The following is a 15946-nucleotide window of genomic DNA, read 5'->3' on the forward strand; positions in this document are numbered from 1 at the left end:
GCAGAAATGGAAACCAGAAGACGTTCTTCACGTCTTCAACAACAAACTACGTCTGATTTAAATGCTCGAGAGGAGCCTCAACCATCGGAACCACCGGTGAAAAGAGCTCGCGGAGCCAAGAAAAACGAGGTTCGCCGCGGGGATTTTTTCAGCGAAAATCCATGAAAATCTTGAAAAAAATTTGACGATTTTGCCGAATTTCTAACCAAAAATAGCAACTTTGGCCATGTTTGACCCCAAAATGTACGAAAATATGAGAAAAAAATAATTAATTTCGAAGAATTCTTAAGAACATTTGGATGAAAATTCGTTTTCATCACATTTTTCGATTAAAATTGTAATTTTAAGTTTTTACAGTAAAAAATCGAAAAAATTGTAATTTTTTGACCTAAAAATCTTTAAAAATCGATAAATTCGTGATTTTTTGACCTAAAAATATTCAAAAGTCGATAAATTTTTACCCAAATTTTTATAAATTCAGTATTACAGCCGGAGAAAAGCTGAAATTCCTATAAAATGCAATCGCGCTCTACCGAACTCCTTTATAATTCAAATTTTTTCAGGCCCCATCCACTGCTCCAATGCCACCAAAAACCACCAAAAAATCCACAAAACCGAGCCGAAAACAAGGTTCGCCGATCGAAGCGGAGCTCGACGAGATGGGATTCGAGTTGGAGAACGAAGAAGAAGCTGAAATTGTTGTGCAAAAGTCCAAGAAAAACGGCCGAAAATTGGTGAAAATCGATGAAAATTTGCGAATTTCTGCTGAAAATGGCTCAAAATCATCGAATTTTTTGGAAGAAAATCGCATGGAAATTGATGAAAAACCAGGAAATTTGGCTAAAAAATCCTCGAAAAATGGCTCAAGGGTGGTGAAAAGCGATGAAAAATCGGAAAATTTGGTTCAAAGTGTTCCAAAATCTACTACAAATGGCTCAAAAGTTGCAATTATCGAAGATGATCCGGAAATTCGGGCTGAAAATGGCGTAAAATCTTCAAAATCTGACGAAAAACCGGATTTTTCGGCTCAAAATGGCTCAAAATTGGCTCAAAATGCTCCAAATCGAATTTCCCGCCCACGTAGATCAGTCACAACCGCCAAAAAAGTGTCCTACGTGCCAAGTGATGATCAATTGGAGTTGAGCTCATCGAGCTCCGAACTTGAATCCTCTTCAGAAGACGAGGACACTGAAATTCGTCCGAAAACTGGCTCAAAAATTGCGAAAAAACGCGAAAAATCGTTCAAAATTTCGGAATCTGAGAGCAGCTCGGAGAGCCCCGACGATGAGTCTGAAGCTTCTGAAGCATCGGAGGATCCTTCAATTCCAGGACCTTCGGAGCCCAGAAAACGACGAAAAATTCAGAGAAAATCAACGTTGTCAAGCGGCGGAGCCACCACAAAAGACCTTCACTGGCCAAAATGCTCCAAAGCATCGATCGCTAGAAAAACTGGAAATCCAGGCAGCAAAAACGCGGCGAAAAAGCCGGCAAAATCGAGTCTTCGAATGGCTCAGAAACAGAAACCCGATCAGCCGTGGAAGAAAAATTTGAAAGGTGAAAATTTTGTGGAAAAAATCGAAAAATTGGTGTGAAAATCAATATATTATCGAGTTATTTTTTGCAAAAAGTCGGAAAAATACTGCAAAAAAATGAGAGATTTCTACCAATTTTGGAATATTTTTCAAAAAAAAACTTTCGAGCGTCGAAAAGCGAAAAATCAAATTATTTAATTTTGTTTTTGCCAAATTTTTGAAAAAATTCTGGATTTTTTTGAGAAAAAATCAAAAAAATTGGTGAAAATCAATATTTTATCGATTTTTTGTTACAAAAATGAGTTTTTCCCCTATTTTGGATTTTTTTTTCGAATTTTTGAAAAAATTTCCAGGAAGAAAAATTCGAAAAATCGATTTTATTTTTTGAAAAAAAAAATTTTTTTGTTTTTTCAAGAGATTTCTTTTTGTTTTAAATTTTAAAAAAAATTTAAATTGTACCAAAAAGGGATTTTTTTTTGAAAATTGTCCAATTTTCGATTTAAAAAATCCAAAAAAAGATTTTTAATTTTTTTTTTTAGAAAAATGTCCAATTTTTTGATGAAAAAATTGAAATTTTTCGGAAAAATTTTAATTTTCAATAATTTCCGGTCATTTTTAGTCCGAATTTAGAAAAATTTTAAAAAATTACCGAAAAAAATTTTTAAAATTTTTTTCGTTTATCGGTGTTTTCTGGAGAAAAATTCTCTAAAAAATGTGTCAAATATTCCAAATTTTGCCTGCAGATTTTACGAATTTTTAAACTTTTTTTCTCGGTAACAAAGAAAAAAAACACGATATTTTTAAAAATTTCTAAAAAAGAATGTATGGAATCTTAGGATCAAAAATAGATTTCAAAAAAAAAAATTTTTTTTTTAAAGATTTTGATGTTAAATTACCGGAAAAAAATTTCAAAATTTGGAAAAAGCCGAAAAATCTGTAAAATTTCTAATTTTCTAAAAAAAAAGTTTCGATTTTTTTTGCTAAAAAATAAAAAAATAATAATCCAAAAAAGAAACAGAAAAATCGAAAATTTTAAATTATTTTCAAGAAAAATAATAATTTTAAAAAAATTGATTTTTTTAAGAAAAAAATAACAAAATTCAATTTTCAGTAATAGCCGGTCATTTTTGGTTCGATTTTGCGAATTTTTGGTGAAAAATCGAAAAAAAAGTGAAAATTTCCAAATTTTCTGATCTGCCAAGCAGCCTCTTCTGACAGATAAAGCTAAAAATTGGCGATTTTCTCTGAAAAAAAAAACCAAAAAAAAAAAAACTAAATTTTCAAATTTTTATGATCAAAAAATTAAAAATCATAATTTTCCGATTTTTTTCATTAAAAATTTCGAAAAATTGACGTTTTTTTGAGCAAATTTTCAATTTTAAATTTGAAGAAGCCGATTTTTCTCCGATTTTCAAAATTTTATTTTAACAATTTTAACAAAATTTTAACCCAAAAAATCTGATTTTCTCTGAAAAAAAATCGAAAATCTCGAAATTTTATGCTTTTCACAAAAAAGCATAAAAAAGCATGAAAAGCATAAAATTTCGAAATTTTCGATTTTTTTTCAGAGAAAATCAGATTTTTTGGGTTAAAATTTTGTTAAAATTGTTAAAATTAAAAAGTTAAAATTTTGAAAATCGGAGAAAAAGGCTTCTTCAAATTTAAAATTGAAAATAACTCAAAAAAAGTCAATTTTTCGGAATTTTTAATGAAAAAAATCGGAAAATTATGATTTTTAATTTTTTGATCATAAAAATTTGAAAAATTCAGAATAAAATTAAAATTTTTTGATTTTTTGTAAAAAAAATCACACAAAAAAAAATAAAATTTTCCAAAATTTCCAGACTACGAAACCGATCGTAAATTGGCAAAAGGTGAACGTCGTATGCTTGAATATCGCCACGTGGCACACGCCTACGTAGCACGTGGAAAAATCGAAGAAATCACGTATGACGAGGCCTACAAACTGCACGAAATGATGAAAAAAGCCTATTTCGCGGGCCGCTCGTTGTTGGATGCAGCAGTTCTGGATCCCGTCGAATTTGAAAAATCTCAAAAAAATGTGAAAAAATCGGAGAAAAACGACGAGAAAAACACGGCGGGAGATTCGTCGTCGTCGGAAGATGAATGGGAAGAAATGGAGCATTTTCAACCACCGATTATTGATGATAATATTGAAGTATCGATTGATCATGAAGGTGGAGGAGGAGATGATGGAGAAGAAGTTGTGAAGGATTGGTGGGCAATCTATTTGAGACAGGAGATTAATCGAAAAATTCGAGAGATGTGGGAGAATACTCATAAGGTGCTGCTGCTTGACTTGCTTGGAGAAATTGGAGGATTTTTGAGGCGAAAATCGGAAAAATTCGAAAATTTAGACCCAAAAATGAGAATTTTCAGACATTTTTGAGCTGAAAATCGAAAAAATTTGAAGATTTTGACCGAAAATTCGATAAATTTCAGAAAATCGAAGCTTGGAGCTTTTAATCCCAAAATGAGGATTTTCAAGGATTTTTGAGCTGAAATTTGTAAAAATTTGAGCGATTTGACCTAAAAAATGATGATTTTCGAGAGTTTTCAGCCAAGAAAAATGGATTTACAAAAATTTAGACCCGAAAATGAAAATTTTCAGACATTTTTGAGCTGAAAATCGAAAAAATTTGAAGATTTTGACCGAAAATTCGATAAATTTCAGAAAATCGAAGCTTGGAGCTTTTAATCCCAAAATGAGGATTTTCAAGGATTTTTGAGCTGAAATTTGTAAAAATCTGAGCGATTTGACCTCAAAAATGATGATTTTCGAGAGTTTTCAGCCCAGAAAAATGGATTTTCAAAAATTTTGACCCAAAAATCATGTAAATCCGAAGATTTTGATTTAAAAATCGATAAAATCGATCGATTTCAGCTAAAAATGAACATTTTCAGATACTTTTAAGCCGAAAATCGGAAAAATTTGAAGATTTTGACCGAAAATTCGATAAATTTCAGAAAATCAAAGTTTGGAGCTTTTAATCCCAAAATGAGCATTTTCAAGGATTTTTGAGCTGAAAATTGTAAAAATTTGAACATTTTGACCTAAAAATTAGCAATTTCGAGAGTTTTCAGCCCAGAAAAATGGATTTTCAAAAATTTCGCCAAAAAAAAAGCAAAAAATGCAAAATTTTCCATTCAAATTCAAGAATTTTGAATGAAAAATTCCAAAGAAATTCGCACCCAAAAATTGCTGTGAAAATCGTGAAAATTACGACTATTTTTCACTCAAATATTCAAATCTCCCGCCTCCGACCGCATGTCGCAATCGCGCTCTATTGACAAAATTGACGATTTTTTCGTTGGAGCGCACTTGCAGCACACAAATTCGAATTTTTGATATCTCCGCTGCATGCTGCAATCGCGCCCCAATACCAAAAATTGCAAATTTTCTCATTAGAGCGCACTTGCAGCAGCGGCGGGAAATTCAAATGTTTAGGTTAAAAATGAGATTGTGAACTATTTTTTTTTCAAATTTCAAAAAAATTGAAAACTCAAGAAGTTCAGCTTGAAAAATTTAATTTTTTATCCAAAAATTCTAATTTCCAGCCCCGACCGCATGTCGCAATCGCGCTCCAGTGAGAAAATTGTCATTTTTTGCGTTGGAGCGCATTTGCACCATACTAACGGTGTGAAATTTGGATTTTTGCTAGCTCCGCATGCTGCAAATGCGACCCAATGCCAAAAATTGCAATTTTCTCACTAGAGCGCACTTGCATATTTTTTTCAAATTTCCCGTCGTCAGCTGCAATCGCGCTCTAACGCCAAAATTATGAAATTTTCACATTGGAGCGCGTTCGCAGCATGCGGTCGACCGGAAATTCAAATTTCTGAATTCCACATGGTGCAATTGCGCCCAAATGACAAAAAAAAAATTAAATTTTTGAGTTAAAAAATGTGTTTTTGACCCAATTTTTTCACTGCAACTTTTTCCTCACGAGGGACGAGGAAAAGTGGTTTCTAGGCCATGGCCGAGGGGCCGACAAGTTTCAGCGGCCATTTATCTTGCTTTGTTTTCCGCCTGTTTTCTTTCGTTTTTTACCGAATTTTTTCGTTTTTTCTTAATAAAACTGATAAATAAATATTTTTTGCAGATGCTAAAACAATTTTCAAGTAAAAAAATTATGTATTCAGTGGGCAAGCAGCGGTGAAAGTGGGCATTGTAATATGATGGATTACGGGAATACAAAACCTAAACTTTTTCTGAAACATGATACATATGATGCTTAGATGCTGAAATTACCTGATTTTCATAACGAGACCACTGAAAAAGTTTTGAGGTTTTCAAAATTCAACTTTTTTGGTGAAAAAGTCGAGATTTTCGCACAAAAAGTTGAATTTTGGAAACCTCAAAACTTTTTCAGCGGTCTCGTTATGAAAATCAGGTAATTTCAGCATCATATGTATCATGTTTCAGAAAAAGTTTAGGTTTTGTATTCCCGTAATCCATCATATTGCATTGCCCACTGAATACATGATTTTTTCACTTGGAAGTTGTTTTAGCATCTGCAAAAAATATTTATTTATCAGTTTTATTAAGAAAAAACGAAAAAAATCGATGAAAAACGAAAGAAAACAGGCGGAAAACAAAGCAAGATAAATGGCCGCTGAAACTTGTCGGCCCCTCGGCCATGGCCTAGAAACCACTTTTCCTCGTCCCTCGTGAGGAAAAAGTTGCAGTGTTTTTTACCAAATTTCGAGAAAAAAAAATCAATTTTCCACCTAATTTCCAGGTACATCTTCTCTGCTTCATGGCCCATCTGAAATTTGTTGTGAAAATTGCCCTAGACGAGTCGCTTGTCCCATCACTAATGATGTCCCAACTTCCAAATGGATATCTAAAATTTATTGGAGAACCCGTTGTGCCAATTGATATCATGAAAAATCTCGTTAAATGGTTCGCCGACGCGTTCCGTCCACTTAATGGTGTCGTGTCGGTTGCTTCTATCGAACAGGATTCTCTTTTGGAAGGACATGAAGCTCGTTATCCTGAAACAAGAAGATTGACGGCTCTCGTTGATGCGAAATGCTTTGAAACTGACTTGGATAGGGCTACGGTACGGAGGAAATCCCCCCTGTGAAAAGTGCAAAAATTACTTTTTTTTTAAATCTAAAAATACGAATTTATCGCTGAAAATCCAATTTTTCAACCAAAAAATTTGAATTTTTAGTCAATTTTCTACGATTTTTTCGCAAAAAATTAAAATTTTGCCTGAAAATTTGAATTTTTAGGTTAAAATTCACAATTTCGGAGCAAAAATCTGTGTATTTTACAACAAAAAAACTCGATTTTTTTCGCAAAAATTTCAAAATTTCATCTCAAAAACGTCAATTTTCACCGAATTTTTCATGAAAAAATCGAGATGCAAACACGCTCCAATGAGAACAAAACATGTGTTCTCATTGGGGCGCACTTGCAACACGCGGCGGTCGGTGGGAAATTTGAAATTTTCAGTTCAAAATTTGATTTCCCGCCAAAAAAGGCGACTTTTTTTATTTATTTAGAAAATGCTAAAAATATTCCACTTTCGCCTCGATTTTCATTGAAATTCTACATTTTTCACTTAAAAATTCAATTTCCCGCCGATTGCATGCATGCTTCCATCGCGCTCCAATACAAAAATACCGTTTTTATCATTGGAGCGCACTTGTATCATGATGCGGTCGGCGAGAAATTTCAATTTTCCCCCGAAAATTCAAATTTCCCGCCGAACGCTCATGCTTCAATTGCGCTCTAATACAAAAATACCGATTTTCTCATTAGAGCGCACTTGCACCATGCGATCGGCGCGAAATTTGAACTTTTATCTGTAAAGAAAACATAATTTTGAGTGATTTTGTTAAAAAATTTGATTTATTTCCCAAAAATTTCCCCCAAATTATTCAAAGTTTCAGTGAAAAATTGGAAAATGTGGACCAGAAATTTCAAATTTCCTGCCGACCGCACGCTCCAAGTGCGCTCCAATGCGAAAATACCGAGTTTTCTCATTGGAGCGCACTTGCAGCATGCGGTCGGCGAGAAATTTTAATTTTTGAGTGAAAATTCAGTTTTTTTAGTGATTTTCATATGTAAAAATTTCCCAAAAAGTCGAATTTTCACTCAAAAAATCGATTTTCCGTCATCCTCATGCTGCAAAAGCGCTCCAATGCGACACACTTGTGATTTGCTCATTGGAGCGCACTTGCAGCAGGCGAAATTTGAATTTGAATTTTTCAATCAATTTTCCTCCCCCAAAAACTCTTATTTTTTTGCAGCTTCTCTTCTGTTTGCTCCGCGGCCTTGAGCTCACCACACGACTCGTAGTCAATGTACGTGCAATTCCACGAAGATGGGATAAAACTCAACAAAAAGAGCTTCAAAATGAGTTGAGCAAGTTCCGTGAGCTCAGCCGATCGAGAAGTACAACTCCAGGCGAAAAATCACTAGAAATTCAGGAGAAATCCGGCGAAAAATCGCAAAAACCGGCAAAAAAGGGCCAAAAATCGGAGAAAAAAGCAGCGAAAAAAGTGGTGGTGGAAGAGCGAAATTATTGGGTCGAATATTGGCAACCACGTGAAAAACGTTGGATTTGTGTCGATCCGTTGCATAAAAGTGTCGACGAACCGTTGAGTATTCATGAGCACTCGGCGAGCCCCATTTCATACGTTTTTGCTATTGATAATAGTGAGTTGGCGGAGAAATTTGGCTGAAATTTCTAGAAAATCGAGAATTTTTTGGCTAAAAATTCAAATTTCTACCAAAAAATCTCATTTTAAAACTCGAAAATTGATCACTTGAGCCGAAAAATTCAAATTTCCTGCCGATCGCATGTAGCAATCGCGCTCCAATGCGAAAATACCGAAAATTATCAATTTTTGACGTTGGGGCGCGTTTGCAAATTCCGTGCGTTGCAAATGCGCCCCATGCGGATCAAAATTGGTTTTTTTTCTCAATGGGGCGCACTTGCAGACAAAAAAAAGCGGTAAATTTGAATTTTTGAGTGAAAAATGTAGAATTTCAATGAAAATCGAGGCGAAAGTGGAATATTTTTAGCATTTTCTAAATAAATAAAAAAGTCGCCTTTTTTGGCGGGAAATTAAATTTTGAACTGAAAATTTCAAATTTCCCACCGACCGCCGCGTGTTGCAAGTGCGCCCCAATGAGAACACATGTTTTGTTCTCATTGGAGCGTGTTTGTTGCATCTAATTTTTTCATGAACAATTCGATTTTTGGTGAAAATTGGCGTTTTTGAGATGAAATTTTGAAATTTTTGTGAAAAAAATCGAGTTTTTTTTGTTGTAAAATACACAGATTTTTGCTCCGAAATTGTGAATTTTAACCTAAAAATTCAAATTTTCAGCGTTTTTTTTTTTTTCATATTTTCAGGCAAAATTTTAATTTTTTGCGAAAAAATCGTTGAAAATTGACTAAAAATTCAAATTTTTTGGTTGAAAAATTGGCAAAGATTTTTGATGAAAAATCGTGAAAATTTAGCAAAAATTCAATTTTCCCTGCGAATTTTGAATATTTTCACTGGAAAAAGCATGAAATTTAAACGAAAAATTCAAATTTGCCGTATGTTGCTGCAAGTGCGCCCCAATGCGCCCCAACTAACTCATTTTCTCATTGGAGCGCGTTTGCATTGTAATTTTTCGTCGAAAAAATCGGATTTTTAACGAAAAATAGAGAATTTTGCTTGAAAAATTCGAATTTTTAAGCCAAAAAACGAGATTTTCAGTGATTTTTTTTTGTTGAATTTTTCGAGTTTGTTCGAAAATCTCAAAATTTTCAAATTTTTGCAGAACAAGGAATCTGTGAGGTCTCACAACGATACGCAATGGACTGTGTAAAACAGGATTTTCGTCGACGCCGTACAAATCCGAAATGGGTTGCTTGGACCCTCTTTTTGCCTCCGTTCGCCGCAAATTCAGAACGAAAAAAGTGGGAAATGATGCAAATGAGAGAGGATTTGGTGAAAAGACCGTTGCCAACGGTTATGTCGGAATATAAGAATCATCCATTGTAAGGGAGACGGAAAATGAGCGAAAAATTGGAAAAAAAGGCAAAAGTAGCTCAAAATTTGGGAATAAAGCCACAATTTTGAAAAAAAAAAGACGAAATTTGGAGAGAAATGGGATAAAAAATAGCCGAAAACTAAAAAAATTTAAAAAAAAAACGGCAAAACTTGATATAAATTGTCAAAATTTTGGAGAAAAACAAAAAAAAATTGAAATTTAGCTTAAAAATTCGGCCAAATTTAGCAAATTCCCAGAAAATGAGCAAAATGCGCAAAATTTTAACGATTCTGTGAAGAAATGCTGAAAAGTGAAAAAAAAAACTAAATTACTATAAAAAGTGGCAAAATTTGGGAAAAAATGAGCCAAAATTGGTAAAAATTTGCCCAAAAAAATCTGCTAAAATCTAGAGCAACATTTCGGAAAAATTGAAGAAAAACAAATTTTTTTTTCCTCGAAAAAGTGGCAAAATTTAAGGCAAAAATGGGCCAAATTTAGAAAAAAATTTCAAAATTAGTAAAAAAATTTGCCAAAAATTTGAAAAAAAGACGAAATTTGGAGAAACTTGAGATAAAAAAGAGCCTGAACTTGGGAAAATTGAACAAATTTGAATAAAAAGGCTAAATTTATAAAACTTTTCCGGAACATTAGGAAAATATGGAAAATATACAAAATTTTAGCGAAAATGGAGAAAAAATTGGCAAAATTCGAAATACAGACACAAAAATTTAGACAAAATTGAAAAAATTAAAAAAATGTGTCAAAAAAGAGCCGAAAATTTAAAAAAAAAAAGAAAATGGCAAAATTTGATATAAATTGGCAAAATTTTAGAGAAAAACGTGAAATTTGGGCAAAAGTAGCTTAAAAATTTGCCAAAATTCAGCAAATTTTGAAAAAAAGCAACATACGGAATATTTTTACGTTTTTTTGCAATTTCTGTCAAGAAATTACAAAATTGCTTAAAAATTGAAGATTTTAAAATTTTAAAATGTTGAAAAGAACGGCAAAATTTTTGAATAAAAAGGCAAAATTTATAAAACTTTTCCGGAACATTAGGAAAATATGGAAAAAATACAAAATTTTTGCGAAATTCGAGGAAAAATTAACCAAATTCCAAAAACAGCTACAAAACTTTAGACAAATAAAAACAAACCCGAAAAAATGTGAATTTTTTAAATTATTTTTTTCCGCAAAATAATCGAATTTTCACCATTTTCACCCAATTTTTTTTTTAAATTTTTTTTACAGATACGCTCTGGAAAAGGATCTCCTAAAATTCGAAGCAATCTACCCACCACCCGCAACCCAAAAACCACTCGGACAAATTCGCGGGCACAATGTCTACCCAAGAAGCACCGTATTCACACTTCAGGGCGAAAATAATTGGCTGAAACTGGCGAGAAGCGTGAAAATCGGTGAAAAACCGTACAAAATCGTCAAAGCTCGTCCGGATCCGCGTATTCCTGTTGAAGATCGAGAGGACAAGTTTCTGGATGTGTATGGATATTGGCAGACGGAAAAATATCGAAGACCACCGTTGAAAAATGTTGGTAGCCGCGAAAAAACGACGATGGAAAAATATGAAAAATGGAGAAAAATCGATGGAAATTGCTCAAAAACTGAAAATTTCACTGAAAAATTCAAATATTTCCGCCAGGGAAATGCGAAATGCGCCCTAATGTCAAAATAACAGTATTTATCATTAGAGCGTATTTGCAATATGAGATCGCGGTAAAAAAAATATCAAAAAATGGAAGAAATTCGGTGAAAATCGATCAAAATCGAAATTATAACCGGCAAATTCAAATTTCCCGCAGTTTTTATGCTGAAAATGCGCCCCAATGACAAATTAACCATGTTTATCATTGGAGCGTATTTGCAACATGAAATCTGCGAAAAATTTGAATTTCCCGCAAGGAAAATGCGCTCCAATTACAAATTAACGATATTTATCATTGGAGCGTACTTGCAACATGAGATCTGCGAAAAATTTGAATTTTCAATGAAATTTGTGGTTTTTGAGAAAATGTGTGTTGAAATTGCGCCCTATAGGACAAAATGAATTGCCATATGTTGCAAACGCGCTCCAATGTAATAAACCCAATTTTTAATGAATAAACCCAATTTTTGGCTGAAATTATACATTTTCTGGTAGGAAAGCGTTATTTTTTCGCTAAAAACCGCTAAAATTTAAAGTTTGCGTCGATTTTGTGCTGCAAACGTGCTCCAATCGTAAAAAATGACGAAATTTTGCATTAGAGCGCGATTGCATAGGTGTAAAATTTGAATTTTCAGTGAGCTTTCTGGTTTTTTTTACATTGGAAACTAACGAATATCGTTGAAAAATTCAATTTTTTCGTGTCAAATCGCAAATGCGCTCCACAGAGAAATTATTGATTTTTCTCAATGGAGCGCATTTTCAACTAGCAATTTTTTGAAATTTTGTGTTAAATTTGAGACATTTTTCGCTGAGATTTTGCACTTTTAGGTCGAAATTTCTAATTTTTTAGTATTTTTTCCTCCAAAAAACTCGAATTTGAATCTCAAAAAAAAAAAATTTATTAAAAAAAAAATTTATTTAAAAAAATAATTAATTTCAAAAAAAAAATTTTTCAAAAAAAATTAATTTCAAAAAAAAATTTTATTTCAAAGAATGAAATTAATTTCAAAAAAAAAAATTTTCAAAAAAAATTAATTTCAAAAAAATATTTTCAAAAAAAATTAATTTCAAAAAAAAATATTTTCAAAAAAAATTAATTTCAAAAAAATATTTTCAAAAATAAAATAATTTCAAAAAAAAAATATTTTCAAAAAAAATTAATTTCAAAAAAAAATTTTAATTTCAAAAAAAAATATTTTCAAAAAAAAAAGTTTTCAAAAAAAATTTTAATTTCAAAAAAAAATATTTTCAAAAAAATTAATTTCAAAACAAAATTTTAATTTCAAAAAAAAAAAAAAATTTTTTATAATTTTAATTTCAAATTTCCTTTTTTTCAGGGTAAAATTCCGCACAACGAGTATGGCAACGTGTACATGTTTAATGAAAATATGTGTCCACTGGATTGCACTTATCTAAAACTATCAGGATTGGTTCAAATCAGTCGAAAATTGGGAAAACAGTGCATTCCAGCAGTTGTCGGATGGGCTTTTGACGGTGGATTCACGCATCCTGTGTAAGAAATCGCGGAAAATTCGATGAAAATTCGATGAAAATCTATATTTTCCACTTGGAAATTCAAAAATCGCCCTGTTTCAAGTGCGCTCCATTGAGAAATCGCGTCGAAATTTCGCGGTTATAGCGTTGGAGCGCGTTTGCAGAATTTTAAGATTCGTAAAAAATTTTACAGTTAATTTTGTAAATCAAAAAAAAATTTGGATTTATTTTCCAATTTTTTGAATTTTGAAAAATCGAAAATTTGAATTTTTTTTTTTAATTTTAAAAAGCTAAAAAGTAAAAAATTTCGACTTTTCCCTACTTTTCAGTGAAACTTTGAAATTTTTGAATTAAAAAAAACTGAAAATTACAATTTTTCGGTTTTTTTTAGCTTTTGCAGTGAAAATGTTGAAAAAAAACCAATTTTTAAAAATTCAAATTTTTGAATTTTTTTTTAAATTTCGATTTTTGGTTAAAATTCGAAATTTGTGGAAAAAGCAAAAAAAAATTTTTTTAAATGGTTTTCAGTGGAAATTTGAAATTTTTCGGTTCTTTTTTCGGCTTTTGCTGTGAAAAATTTAAAAAAAGCCAATTTTTAAAAATTCAAATTTTTGAGTACTGAAATTCGAAAAAAAAAATTTTTTTTCGAATTTTCGATTTCTTTTTTTTTTCAAAAATTTTGAATATCCTTTGGAAAATTGAAATTTTTTTTTTTTAATTTTGAAAACCCTCAATTTTTTGCAGTATCGACGGAGCAATTGTGCTTGAAAAGGACGCCATTGATTTTATCAATGCTTGGGAGAAGCTGGAGTCCGGAAGAGCCGAGAAAGAGGAAAAAGTATGGGAATGCGCTGAAAATGCGCTGAAAATCGACCCAGAAGCAGCATTTTTTTTTAATTGAAAATGTTGAATTTTTCGCTCTAATGAAAAATTTCAGATTTTTCGATTTTTGGAAAGAAAAAATCGGAATTTTTTAAAATTTTTACTCGTTTTTTCAAAAGCGTTTTTTTTAATGAAAATCTAAAATTTTAAAATCGAAAAAAATATTTTTTTTCAGAAATATTTCATAGAAATAAAAGATAGAAACAAAAAAACTTTTTTAAAAATCGAAAATAATAGTTTTTTCGATTTTTTTACCCTGAAAAATACCTAAAAATCGGGATTTTTTTTTAATTTGAAAAAAAAATTCCGATTTTTCGATTTTAATCTGAAAATACCAAAAAATCGGAAATGTTCGATTTTCCGCGTTGATTATGAAAATTTTCTTGGAAATTAAAAAAAAAAAATTTTGCAAAATTCCCATTGGAGCGCATTTGCATCATTTGAAAATTTGAATTTCCTCCAAAAATTCAGATTTTTCGATTTTTAGTCTTTTTTTAATTGGAAAATGTAGAAATCAGAACATATTTAATCTAAAATATCTAAAATAATTTTAAAAAATTCCAAAAAAATTGGGATTTTTTTTCATTTTGAAAAAAAAGTCCGATTTATGATTTTTTTTAATCTAAAAATACCAAAAAAATCGAATATTTTCAAAAATTTTGTGCAATTTTCCCATTGGAGCGCATTTGCATCATTTGAAAAATTGAATTTCCCCAAAAAAGTCAGATTTTTCGATTTTTACTCTTTTTTTAAATTGGAAAATGTAGAAACAAAAAAATCTAAAATAATTTTAAAATTACCTAAATCGGGAAAATTTTGCAACTTTAGAAAAAACCGATTTTACGATTTTTTACCGATTTTACGATTTTTTATCTGAAAACTCATTGGAGCGCACTTGCAACAACACTCAAATATTCAAATTTTCCTTTAAAATCTTATCATTTTTGCAGCAACGCGTCGAAAAAATCCACGAAAACTGGAAAAAGTTGATCAAAGGAATGCTGCGTCTCGCATACGTCCGAAAACAATTTGGACATCCCGCGGCGGAAAAACCGACAAAACGACAGAAAATCGGTGGAAAAACCGAAGAAATTGAAGAAAATGAAGGTGGTGCTGGACCCCCGTCTTCGGTAGATCATATCACTGATAACACAGAACAGATCACACCGATGCATGGATTCTCGTTGGATGACTTTATTAATAAGAAAAAATGATTTTTTTCCCCCAAATTCCTATCCCTGCTGAAACTGAATTTTGCCTTAAAATATCCAAAATAATCGCAAAAAAAAAAATTGAAAATCAGCGAATTGAATTCCCTCCACAATGAGAACCGCGACCAATCAGCGCTTTCAACTCCGCCCACCTCGTCTGATTGGTCGTGAAGTTCTCGGAGTTTTGAAATTTCCGAATTTTCTTATGCAATATTTGGAACAAATCAAGAAAAATTTATTTTCGAAAATTTTAATTTTCAAACGTTTAAAAAAATTCGAAATTTTTGAAAAGTAGAAAATTAGCCCTTTTTTAAATTAAAAATTTCTGTAATAAGAATTTTTGAAAGAAAAAAAAACGATTTTTGGATAGATTTTCTGGAAATCTACGAAATTTTTTGGATTTTCAAATAATTTTCGAATTTTTCTGCCAAAAATTGCGATAAAAATTCCATTTTCCAGATTTTTCTTACGCAATATATGGAAAAAAGTGAAAATTTTAAAAAAAACCCAAATTTTCGGTATTTTTTAAATTTTTCTTTAAAAAAAATCGGAAATTTAATATATATTTTTTTTAAACTCCTAAAATCCGATAAATTTTCTAGAAAAGTACGAAATAATTTCAAGTTTTTGGATTTTCAATAAATAATTGTTTGAATTTTTCTGGCAGAAATCGCCAAATTAAAAAAAAAAAATTTTTTTAATTTTCGCACGGAAAATTTTGAATTTTTAAGGCAAAATCCCCATTTTTCAAAAAATTAGAAATGCAATTTCTTCAAATTTTCCCCATCCAAACGTGCTGTTGATGTAAATTTAATGCTTTCTCCCCCCTACAAAGTACCTTTTTCTATAATTTTTACGGCAATTCTCGGATTTGCCAATTTCCAACCAAAATCGACGACCAATATCAAGCCCTTTTTTGTTATAAAATTCACTTTTTTCTACTGTTTCCCTGTCTAAAAATCTGAATTTATTAAAATTATTTAATCTAAACTCCCCCCCCCCCCCCCTAATGCTTAACCTACTGGTTATTGTACTTTAATCCCCCCCCAAATCTCTCAACGCATCTCATTCACTTATAGACCTCATCACACTGTTGAATTGTTATTTCCAGGTCTGAAATAAAATTACGTAACGGGAAGAA

The 15946-nt window shown here is 31.4% G+C and overlaps 1 protein-coding gene across 1 annotated transcript; it reads left to right on the forward strand.

The window, feature by feature from the left end:
• Positions 1–4: 4 nt before the first annotated feature.
• xpc-1 (XPC (Xeroderma Pigmentosum group C) DNA repair gene homolog) lies at positions 5–15943 on the forward strand. The gene is made up of 10 exons (NM_067755.6): positions 5–129; positions 564–1554; positions 3377–3837; positions 6296–6619; positions 7818–8226; positions 9346–9565; positions 10807–11104; positions 12556–12731; positions 13457–13550; positions 14545–15943. The coding sequence occupies exons 1-10, from the start codon at positions 7–9 to the stop codon at positions 14806–14808; spliced, it is 3360 nt and encodes a 1119-aa protein (NP_500156.2). The 5' UTR covers positions 5–6; the 3' UTR covers positions 14809–15943.
• Positions 15944–15946: the final 3 nt, after the last annotated feature.

Source organism: Caenorhabditis elegans, chromosome IV (genome assembly GCF_000002985.6).
Source record: "Caenorhabditis elegans chromosome IV".
NCBI classification, from domain to species: Eukaryota; Metazoa; Nematoda; class Chromadorea; order Rhabditida; family Rhabditidae; genus Caenorhabditis; species Caenorhabditis elegans.